Source organism: Vanellus vanellus (genome assembly GCF_965231255.1).
Source record: "Vanellus vanellus genome assembly, chromosome: 13".
Taxonomy (NCBI): domain Eukaryota; kingdom Metazoa; phylum Chordata; class Aves; order Charadriiformes; family Charadriidae; genus Vanellus; species Vanellus vanellus.
In genome coordinates, this window is record NC_138918.1 from 403,698 (window position 1) to 415,672 (window position 11,975).

The window sequence follows — 11,975 nt, forward strand, 5'->3', positions numbered from 1 at the left end:
CAACCAGCAGACACACTAGAATAACAGACACCCCATGTTTTTCTGTCAAACTTGTTACTCTCAGCCACTTCAGAACCAAAGCCACATCCAAACCCGTTACCCTAACGCAGCGTGCTGCCGATTTCCTCCCCCAAACAGTTGCGAAGGCAGACGGACAGGAGTCTGGCAGGCGGGCACAGCTCTCGGGAGAGTTTATCACAGGTACGAGCGGCAGTGACTGACAGCACAGACCAGGAAGGGCCCAGGAGGTGCAGACCACGCACGTGTATCTCGGGGAGGAGCTCGCACTCACCCTTGTTTACCGCTTGCTTCCTGAATCGCCAGGCAGCGTACGGCGCGCAGCAGCTTCGTTTGCTCAGCAGTTAACAGCTGCGGCCACCAACTAATGAAACACATCCACTTAGGACATGCGAGGAGGATGATGGTACGGCTGCCACCCAGGGAACGCTGTCAGGAGAGGCTGGCCACAGGCCGCCACGAAAACAGCCGCCACTTGGACTATGGAGTGGTGCAGCTCCAGAAATCACTCGTGTCACACCTGCACTGGTGCTCTGAAATCCATCCAAAAAGCCTACGCTGCCCCAGCCAACACTCGCGTATGTAAGATCCCTCCAAGGCATCCTGGAAGACCCCTTCACCCGCTGCGAAGTCCCAGCTGGCTGAGCAATGGCAACTCAATACAGCAGTGGAAATCCGGCTTGGAGCTCTGGATAAACACAGTCTGCTCCCCCCAGGGTTCACACTCAGCTTGTCAACACAGACTCTTCATCTTCTCCAAGCACCCAAGGAACTGACCATAGGAGCAACATGGAAGAGCCCAAAACCAGCAGGCGCCGCCCTGCCCCAACTCACAGCCAGCAGTCTGTGCGCCGGCGGCACTCAGAACCGGTGCTGGTTCTCCTGGCCGCAGCCTGTTAATAGACCCATTTGCTCAACACAACAGGGGACGCAGCTGCTATCTGCCGTTCCTCTTTAAGTGACCTGATTCCATGCAAGTATTTACCAAGTGTCCCTCTGAGACCGTCTAACAACCAGCTACGAGCTTTCTTCTCACGGATATTTTCTTACCAATACGCCAGCGTCTTGATGTGATGAGCAGCACCACAAACCAGAACTACTCCACACGAAGCTGGTAGTCCGCGTACCATTCAGAACGCAGGACTGCTAAAGGCTACACCCGAGGCCAGGGATGACATGATAACAACAGAAGTGGGGAAACCCAGGTGATTTGCCCTGTACAGGTCTATACACACGCATACACTGCTTAGTTCCCAGCAGCTGACGAGCTTTGCCTGGAACTGCTTGTTCAGGTAGGAAAGCTACGTCCAAAGCTCTGGGAGGTGTAGATGCATGATTCTCATTCAGACCCTAATTAGAACAACACTGAATGGCAATACCAGCAAAATCACGAGAGTTCACCTAACTACTCAAATTTCAGGAGAATTCAAAAAGGAACACAAAGTTATTCAAAATTTGTGATGTTCAATGTGGTTTAGCCTTATTTTTTGTGTTTAGCATTGCTAAGCTCTACCTCATTCTAAAAATAAATCCAATATCCAATAAACATAACTAGCCACCACCCCAGAGGAACCCTGTAACTACGGGATAGTGGCCACAGCATCTGGTGGTGTATGAGATGTAACCACTTGAAATGTTACTGGTGTCATAATAAAATTAATCTGCAGATTCTAACAGTAATTGAGTCTTGTCTAAAGTTCCTTTCCACTGCCCCACTGCAGGAAAATATGCCGAATCAAATGAAGGGGGAAGAATTAGTGCGTCCTTTATCACTCAGCTGGTCAATCCCATTGCTAATGGTTGGAAAAGGACTATAACCAGAGCACGTAGGTTGCATTTATCAGGTACTCTTAAAGGAAAGAGACCTTTTTATGTACACATTTCCCCTATAGATATATGGGTTTCTGCAATAAAATTTGAATAGTATTATTTTTCTGTCAGTAAATTCAACGAGAAATTGCTTTTGTCTTTGCTGATTAGCATCAATTCAGTCCAATATCAATAAGGTATTAAGCCAGGCTATTTAAAGTACAAAATAAACCACAAAAACAGCATCAGGAGGTGATGAGAGGAAAGTGCTGCCAAGGGAAACCCTGCGAACAGAGCACTGCTTGGCCATCGATCCCGTGCTGTTACTGCGTGGTCCTGGGAGCTGCTCGTTGAAATAGAACTGGGTTACAGTGACGAGCAATACCTGCCTAGGAAGAAAGCACAAGGGAACACACAAATGAACTCTTTTGGCTTGTCTGGGGGGACAAGGAGGCTAGCTTCTTGTTTAATTAAACAGGATTCCCCTGAAAGCAGAGCCCCGGTCAGCGGAACAGATGAGGAGCCCCCCGCAAGGTGGGGACGGGTGCCCGGTGCGCACACACGCCTTGGCCAGACCGGCACAGGCACCCACAGCCGCTTGCCCGCAGCAGTGCCCAGGCAGCCCCCCGCCAACGGCTGCCCGCACTGGGCTCGGCCAGCGGCACAACGCCCATCACGCTGCGGATGGCAACGTCCCAAAACCGGCTTGCAGCAGAGAAGCCAGCCGGTCTGGTCTCAGAGATGTCTCTTAGCTGACACTGCTGACCTAGCCAGTAGCAAAGGAGCAGTGTCTTACCATAAATTAACCAGGAAGGGGTGCTCCAGGCCCTGCATGATCTGCAGCTCCTTGAAAACATTTCTCACTTCATTGCGCTCCACGCATTTTTGTTTATTCATGTATTTCATGGCGTACATCTTCTTGGTGTCATTCTTCTGCACAACACAGACCTAAGTGAGCAAATCAAGGGATAAATCAGAGATGATGTGTCAGCAAGTTTAGGCGGTAACACCCCGTCACACGAGTGTTCTCCAGGGGCTTTAGCAAAGTCCCCACTGCCGAATCACGGCTCCATGCGCCAACACCAGGCATCGCCAGCAGATCCCTCACCCAGTTTTCAGCCAAAGAATAAATTTTGCTGGGGGGAAGTGAGGGGAAGGAATTTATCACCACACAGACAGGAGATAGGGAATCGTGCAGGAGTCAACATTTTATTTAATAGATGGTTGTGTCCGTCCCTCCCACATCAGTTACTCTTCGGAAGAGTCCTTTCCACCGCAGCACTACAGGTTGGAAACTGGGGAGCAGCACCTGACCTCCCCCTTCTTGATAAGCCTCATTCAGCTCACACAGAACCTTGTGCTTTGTCAGAGGGGTACTGGCGTTTGAATTTTAACCCTTCTTACAGTTATATTTCAAATCTAGAAAGAAACGTTGCTTCAGTGAAAGACACAGAGCTTGTAAAACTGCAAGGCAAACCAGACTGGTTTTTCAGGTTTGTTTCCACAAGAGTTTATGAGTTTGGGATGAATTTGCAAAGTTTCAGTCAACCTTTTTTGTTTTGCCACCCAATGAATCTCTTTGTCTAGAGATTTTTGGTCACACTCTGCACCTAAGACACACTCCATTTGTGGCACGAGAGTGCCTTTACGTGAAGGTGCAAATGACCTTCTGGAATTCTGTCAGCGTACATATAACAGCATAAAAATAAAATGTGTTACTGTAACCTGATGCTTAATACCAAACACTGTGTTTCACAGACAAACATCCTCTTAGAAAAATTGCCAGGCCTTTCATGTTGAATTTAGTTCTTTATTAAAGATGCATCATGATGTCTAGTGTTGCTTTGCTGGGGAATCTTAGAAAATGCTTATCCAGAAACATAATGAAATTCAGCTCATTTGATTTATCAGTATCTCATTTTAATCTCCTGTAATATAATTTGTGGCTGTGGCGTGGATGAGGAATGGGGCTGTGATTCCTTCTTGATTACCAGGAGTTGAAGCTCCGGTCAAAGCTCATTGACAAGGCAGGGGTTATTTCTTTACTCTCACGTGAGCCTCTAATCTGCCCGTTTCTCAATTATATTTCCAGCTGTCCAAATGGTGATTAGTTCACAAAATACTTACTTTTCCGAAGCTGCCCTTCCCAATAGCTCGCAAAATTTCAAAATGGTCAAAGGTGACTGCAAGAAAGAGCAAACATTCAAACATTAAATGGCTGAGCAACCACTTGATTATATTCCATTATTTCTACTTTTTTTTTCCTGAAGACAAGACCTAAGAAAAACAAGGGACACCCTAGCAACTTTCTGGTGCTTTTGGGTGGGAGATTTGGGTGCTGTTTAAAACTTGAGTGTCTGCCCAGCTTTTTTGCTTTCCAGCTGAGCTGCACAGGCGAGCGCCCTGGGTCAGCTGTTGTCAGGGGTGGACTGGGCAAGGAACCATCAAGGGAGTGTTTTCACTCTGCCCTGACTGTTAAACACAAAAGTCTCATCTTATCATAGAATCACAGACTGGTTTCGGTTGGAAGGGATCTTAAAGCTCATCTGGTTCTGCCCCCCTGCCCTGGGCAGGGACACCTCCCCCCAGCCCAGGTTGCTCCAAGCCCCGTCCACCCTGGCCTTGAACACCTCCAGGGATCTTCTTCCTGCTGAAACCAAATGCAAAGAAGTTTAGTCCATTAAATGTTTATACCACGCGAAGACGTAAATGGGCAGCTGGGTTTTCGTATCCTTGTGGTATTCCAGACGCCGTTCGATACCTGGGCAAGATAAACACAGCAACCCTGGACGCAAGCTCTGCCGCCGCTCAGCATCCAGCATGGCTATTCCTGCTCAGATGGGAAACAGGAGAGCAGCAGCTTTGCAGACTGTGCACTGAAACGGGGAGGGAGAAACATGAACGTGGTCTTCAGTTCCCCTTCTGGCCTCTGCTTGAGACAGAGGGAGGTGGACATCTGCACGGCGAGGGAGAACACGTCACTTACAGCGTTAATCGACAGACCCCACACGCCGAGTGTTTCTGATCGGCCAGGACAAAGCTGCCTGTGTTTCATCTCAGGCAATAAACAGATCCAGAGAAATAGCGAATCAAATTACCATACAGCACGCACAGATTAACTGTGGCGGCTTCAAACCCTGCTGCCAACTGCTGGGTGAGGTACCACAGCAATGGCTGCCGAGTCGAACGCGCTGAACCCCGCTGGCGCCTCTGCGGGACGCCGGTGCAGCCGCACTGTGCGCAGCAGCCATCAGCTAAGGGAAGGCCACGTGCCGGGATCCGCTCCCGAACCGGCCACTGCTGAGCCACACCGCACCGCGACACTCATTCGAGGCTTCAGGAAAAGGCCTCTAATGGATTTACAAGAGCTCATCAGCTGGGCTTGAAATCGCAGAGCTCATTTGCCTCGTGCCCTGGCAGAAGGGGCCGGACCCTGCGGCCGGAGCCAGTGAGGGCGGGTTGTCCCCCCACCAGGACCACGGGAACCGTGCGACACCATGTCCAGCCCTGCCGTGCAGGCCCTGTGGCACCTCCCCTCCCCGCTGAGGCCGACCACCAAACTGGCCGTGTGCTCCCAGTGCCGGTGCCCAGGGGTCGCTGGCAGGTTGGGCCCTCAGGAACAGCCATCCTCGGCAGTCTGCCTTTGGGTATTACTGTCAGCACCCTGCGCGAGCACAAACAGCCGCGTGTCCTGCCACCGGACGAGACTTCACACTGCCTCCAGCACTTGGCTAAATCAGAGGAAAACCCCACAGCCTCTCTCCCTTCCAGCTTCAAGTGACACAAAAATGGAAGCACTTGCTGTACAACGAAGCACGGCCATGCCTGCGCTTGCGTGCTGACAGCAGCCCGGGGCGCCCGTCGGTGCCCTCCCGGCCACAGGCCGCAGTCGGCTGTCCCACCATGGTGGGCCTCTGCTACCAGTGCTGACCTGGCGCTCACTATGGGCTGCCCGTGGCATCTTCCGAGGCGCAGGCTCTACGCGGATGTCTTGCATGAAAGCCCTGCCTGGCAGCTCCATCGGGTGCCACGGGCGTTCTCCTCTCAGGCTGACCTGAAGTAGTTCAATTACGTTGGCACCATCCCCGAGCAGACAGGTCTGAGCACACCGAGCCCCCGGCCCCCTCGCTCTGCCATGGCCCACCGCTCCGGCTCCAGGCTTGGGCAGAGCAGAGGGAATGGTTTCTGTAGCCTGCCCAAACCTTCCCAGGCAGCTTTCACCATAGCAGAGCTTGGACGTACGCGGGCTGCGGCAGTGCCACATGCTATAGCGGGTGCTGGACCCACGTGCCACGTGCCTGGTCGTCTGGGGAGCGAACCCGCGTGGGCAGGTCCACTTCTTGTCCTCACAGACACACAGGCGCGTGAGCAACCTGTGCTTCAGGCAGCAGAGCTGTCCCTCTCTGCCCCTTCCGAGGCCACGGGTTGTCTTGAAAAGTGCAGCTCTCAACACAACTGTCATCTGCTGTTTTCTGCATTAACTGAACTGTGGCACAGAAACCGAGAGGTGTTTGTCCCCACAGCTCTTCATCAGATGAGACTGCCAGCAAGGAAGCTGTTGTTAATCACTCTGCCACAGCAACAGACGAATCCTCCTCGTTACAGATTTGTGCACAATACCGGTCAGAAATAAACCGATCTTCCTCAGGCTACATCATGCCTCTAAGCTACCACAGGGATAACCGGTCAGACACTGCATCCTTGCCACCACGCAACTACAGGGAAGTGTGCTCATACTTTGCTAATGGATTTATTTATTTTTTAACGAAATTAATGTATTTTCCAAAGAAATTAACCAGGCAGACTGGGTTTCATTCAGCAGAAACATGATGCATGAGGGTCACCAAACTGCCATACGGTCGACTGAGCCTGCCCAAACTTCCTCCAAAAAAAAGGCTGAAAACAGCCACTGCATACCTTGGCCAGGAGCGTAACACTCACTGCATAACCCATAGAATACATTATTTAAAACAGGCACACTAAACTAAAAAAATTGTCCTTTTCATGGCCATTGTCTTTCCAGGTAGGATGCCACAATCTAACCAAAGCCAAGTTCATGGCTTCCAGCTATAGCACTTCCAAAAAAGATGGGCTTTTAGGCACAGAAGCCCCTTTTCAAACCTGGAACAACAGCTGCCAACATCAGAGCTAAATACAAGTCGGTAATGATTGTGCTTAACTCAGTGTGTTTACCAGTTAGACCATCTGAGGGAAGGGCAGGGGGTACCCACAGAAAAAAAGGGGAGAGTGAAGATGCTTATCACCCACGGGGGGAAAAGGGAGCGGAGAGGAGCGCCCGGTGCCCGCCGGGGAGAGGTGGGCTGCGGGACCTCCATGCCACACCGTGCAGCCCACGACCACGGAGAGGGAATCTCTGGCTGCAGGCGCTGGGACCCCACACGGGCTCTGGCAGAGCGGGGCACACCACGGAACACAGAGATCCAGCCAGACATTAACATCTGGGACAGCTGCAAATCCAGAGCAGTTAAGCCGGCAGGCAGATGTTGCATGTTAACACCCTCTACCTCCATTGTCTTTTAATAGGAACACTTTCATGAACATGTTAACACCCTCCACCTCCTTGTCTTTTAATATTAATATTTTCATTAACATTTTAAACATGGGTCTATAACTGAGCTGGTTGTAAGAAAGCTAAATTGCTTACTTTTTATTTAAGACTCTCAAACGAGGTACAATCACGTTTTAACCTCTCTCTGTTTTCACGTTTCCTATCATCCCCGATTTTCACAGTGAGCCAGTCCAGAGTCTCACTTCCAGAGAGTACAGAAATTTGTGGCGTCCAAATCAGGAACCAAACACATGCTCTTCATCCTGAATCCACATCTACAGATCTGAAAAGCCTCATTTCACTGCCTGATGGCATCTAAAACAATGAAAAAACAAAAGCATTTGCCCTTCAGAGAGAAAATTCATGTGATATGCCAGCTCAGACGAATCATGTTGAAGAGATGCCAAGGAAGATAATACAATTGCTGTAAAGAACCAACTGAAGCATAAGCACGAAATACCATTTTGAAAGCCAGGATTGTATTTCTAAACCCAGGTTCAAGAAACAATATTTAGATAAAAAATACAGAACCTAACTAGCCATGAAAAACGTCCCCATCGGAGACAAGTCAACCCTGCCAAAGCCCCAGGCTCCAACTGCCAAGTGGCAGTGAGTGCTTCGGAGGGCTCAGCTCCCCCCATCCCCATCGCCCACCCCAGTACAGCAAGCTCAACACCGCACAGTCTGTTACCACTCATCTTCCTTTTGTCACTGTAATTTCCCCCGTTTTCATTCTATTCCCTCCCTCCCTCCCTCCCTCCCGGGCTCTGCAGCCCCAGGAGAGCCAGCGCTACCGCAGGGTCAGGATGCTAACGCAGGCGCCCCTGGAGCGGGGAGCCAAACTCGGAGCAGATCCAGGCAGAGGAACAAAGACACAGCTCATGCTCTTCTGAGTCCTGGGGCAGTTTAAAGACAGAACAGCCGGTGGTGGACTACAGAGGATACTGGCAAAGGACCACAGCGGGATGTACACCCAGCTCACCCAGCCACTGTCCTCACCTATTATTTATTTCTGCTTTATCTTCCAACAAACGCGGCCAGCTGGAGAGAATATTGGGCTGCCACCCTCCAGGGGGGCTTTCCACACCCTTTTGCCCAGAAGCAGCACAAACAAAATCCGGCTTTTAACGTGGTCTCATCCTGACTACAACGGGAGGGGGATCACCTTGCGGCACTGAACCTTCTGTCTGGTTATTTCATTTTCTTTTCATCTCACTAACTTATTATCTACAACTGTGCCTACTCAGAGGAAACGCTGAGAGAAAAATAATGCTGTCATTCCACTTCAGCTGATGGCAAACAAAGCCCCTTTGAGAAGTCCATCTCAAAAAAAAAACCCAAACCAAACGTGCCACAGAAAATAGTCAAATTATAGCAACAGCAATTTGGAACAATATGCAAGGGGCGTTATGACTGTGTGTGCGTATCAAAGGACGAGGGGAGCCCGTGCGAGGCGTGAGCCCGACTGCCCTGCTCCGTGCTGCCCGTCTCTGCACGGCACGAGGTGCCGCTCCACGGAGCGAACGGCTGAGCGGCGGGAGGAGGAGGGAGCGCACCGCTGAAGAGCACAGGCACAGGAAGGTGAAGGAATCTGCCCACGGCTCTGCAGCAAACAACGGTACAACATAAATCCAGATGTTTTCACCCTCAAGACAGCTCCTTAACAATCCTGTTTTGCAAAAGGTTTCACCTTGTTGCAAGTGCCTGAGTACTCTCCAAGTTGTGGGGTATTATATTTTTCAGCAAATTGAGAGGTAGTCTGGAGAAATGAAATCACCGAACATTACGGCACAGTTCTCTGAGAAGCAGACCCGGCTCCTGGTGCAACGGCACAGTGCTCGCTGGGGCGGGATGTTCCCTCCCCCCGTGAGCAGCATCCGGCGGCCACGGCCCCACCAGCGGATGCAGCTGCAGCACAGCACTGCCAGAGGTGAAATTCGGGCTGTGAAGAATCAGGTGCCTTCCTGGCACCGCGGCACTTACACCTCTCACACTGCCGCTGTTTATATCTATGCAGGTCCCGAAGGAAAAATCTCCCTACGGCACGGCCAAAGAGGTGAGACCACTCTCCACTGCCCGGCAAAGCGCCCCGCCAGCGTCACGGAGCAGAAGAGCTGTTGTGCGGCTTCCTGCTGCACCCAGCAGCTCTTAATCCATTTCAGTTTTAATTGACACTAGAATAAGGACAAGATTGTGACATCTAAGGTGATACAGTCTGTGGTCACAAATTTGCCAAGATAATGGAAAAGTTAATAGGGGACATCCCCTTTTCAGCTGGGGTCATCTTCCCCCAGTATGTTAAAATATGACTAATTAGAGAAAAAAATGTGCTACCGCTTTTTAAATTTGGGCAGGGCCATGAAAGCACAACAGCACCAGTCTGGACACGGTATCTGGGTGCAAGGGAGACCCCTGAACCTACTGAAACTCAGCAGACCAACACTGAACGCCTTGAGATGGTCAGGACTGGGCTTTTCCCTCGACTTGCCAGCACGACACACAAACGCACCAGGCATGGGTATGACACTTCACACTTGGGGAGCCCAGTGCCCTTTTCCAGAGAGCTAACGGGGGCTTCACACGCTGTCGGGTTTTGTTTGCTGAAACCAACCCCTTTCTAAACACAGAACTGGCTCTCATGAGAAATCACCTGTCCGAGAAGATTTCCTGCCCCAAGGACAGTCACCCTGCACAGGTCACCGCATCGCTCGGGGCATTATTTATTCCTCAGTCACAGGAGCTGATGCTGCACAAAGCATGTTGAACCCAGAGAAAGGTTCAGCAGAGAGACCAGCCACCCCAATGAAAACCCTACTTGTTATAGTCAATCTCACGGCCAGGACATATCACCCCAAGGAAGGTGACCAGGAATGTGAATAAGGATTAGTCATACTGAGCTAGCACAAGTAGTTATTTATGAGAGATGCCAATAATGAGCATTTAGATGCACCAAGAATAAAATCTTCAGAAAAACCTCACAACACTGATTTCTTTGCACTAAAGTAACTGGAAAAAAATACAAAAAACAAAGAAAAATCTCAAGCGGTTGAATTATTCATTTGGGAACCACAGCCAACTTAGCCCAACAGCCCCAGACACGCTGCTGGCACTGCGGGCACAGCAGCACAGGGCGATTCACCGGCTGTGCCCGGGGGCGACAGCAGCAAGCACAGACCCCAAGGTGGGAAATCTTCTCTGCAGAATGACAAACCGGGCCGGATCACCGCAGGGTGGCTGGGGACAGCGGGGGGAACATGCCGCTGCGCAGGGTGACTCTTCCCCTCCCCAACAGCCGTCCACATCAGCCGCTGCGCACAGGGGACGGCGACAGCCTGGGGCAGGAGGCTGGCTGCTGTCTGCCATGAGCACTAACGCAGCTATGTGGGATATAACCACTGCCTTTCCAGAACAAAAGTGCGTTCCCCCTCGAGACCTCTTTCCCCAAGGAGCTGAGTGAGAAAGACCAGGTTTTGGCCACCATCCCCTCCTTTTCCCATTATGTCCCCAGTAATCAGGATTACATCCTCTCTGGTTGGAATTCTTACCTTCAGAATGGCAGTTTATGAGTGATCTAGGTTCTCGTATATTTTACTTTTATTTTAACCTATCTGTGTTTATCTAGATATGCATTTTATGATCGTACCCAGGTGAAAACCCATATGGCAGCTACCAAGCTGACTCATGCAACAGGAAATATATTTATGGAACAATCTTAATGACCGTCTCTACAATCTTGGCAGGACAGTGACACTGGCCTCCAGTACTGCTCTCAGCAATGTATTCTCCTTTTCCAGCCGACTAAGCCTGTGTGCTGGTCTCCCAGTGCCAACAGGCAGAGCTGCCCCGCCGGGCAGTCACCAGCAGCCTCCACCTCTGCCGCTGCCGGCCAGGTCTCTCTCGGTGGCCCTCCTGCCAAGCCCAAGGCGAGGATGGGAACAGGCACTGCTCAAGCTCTTGTCCCACCACACTTCATGCTGGTCCTCCTTGTGCTGTGGTCTCCAGAACAAACCTCCGCTGCTTCCACAAGAGCAGCGTTTCTCCCCTGCCTTCGCAGTGCCTGGCAGTGTCCCAGAGACATCTCTGCACCAAACCTCTGCCAGTGCCCGGCCGCAGAGAGGGGATGCGAAAGGACCACCAAGACACCCGACCACAGCTCTGCAGGGGACCACAGACACGCTGCTGCCACAGACCCCAACAGACCTTTGCTTAACCAAGACGTGCGGATGTTTGCAGCCCCAGAAGGGAGGTGGTGGTGACTCTCAGCCTCACACTCTACACTGGTGGACTCTGCAGTCCCAGACATCAACTAGGAAAAGCTCTTACCATCTTCATTTTCATCAAAGGGAGGTGACTTGCTGGAGGTGTTTGCGCCCATGGTGTGTTCAGCCCCAGTTCCTCTCTCTCCACTTCTTCAGTTGGGTTCCCACCTGCGAAGCCGGTGCCTCCGGGACAGAGTTACCTGCAGGTCACTGCCAGCAGCCCCGAGCCGCGTTCTGCTGGTGCATCCTGGGGACGGCAGGAGGCAAAAATGCATCATCATTCAGGATTAAGCAGCATTTTGCAGCTTGCAAATTTCTCA

The 11,975-nt window shown here is 51.2% G+C and overlaps 1 protein-coding gene across 1 annotated transcript in view; it reads right to left on the minus strand.

The window, feature by feature from the left end:
* Window positions 1-11,771, minus strand: part of STK32A (serine/threonine kinase 32A) — a gene marked incomplete at both ends in the record, with an annotated part of 31,829 nt that extends 20,058 nt beyond the window's left edge. The window contains 3 exons of the mRNA XM_082490134.1: window positions 2,624-2,775; window positions 3,955-4,010; window positions 11,720-11,771. Of these exons, the coding sequence (XP_082346260.1) occupies window positions 2,624-2,775; window positions 3,955-4,010; window positions 11,720-11,771 (260 nt within the window). The remainder of the gene's footprint in view (window positions 1-2,623; window positions 2,776-3,954; window positions 4,011-11,719) is intronic.
* Window positions 11,772-11,975: the final 204 nt, after the last annotated feature.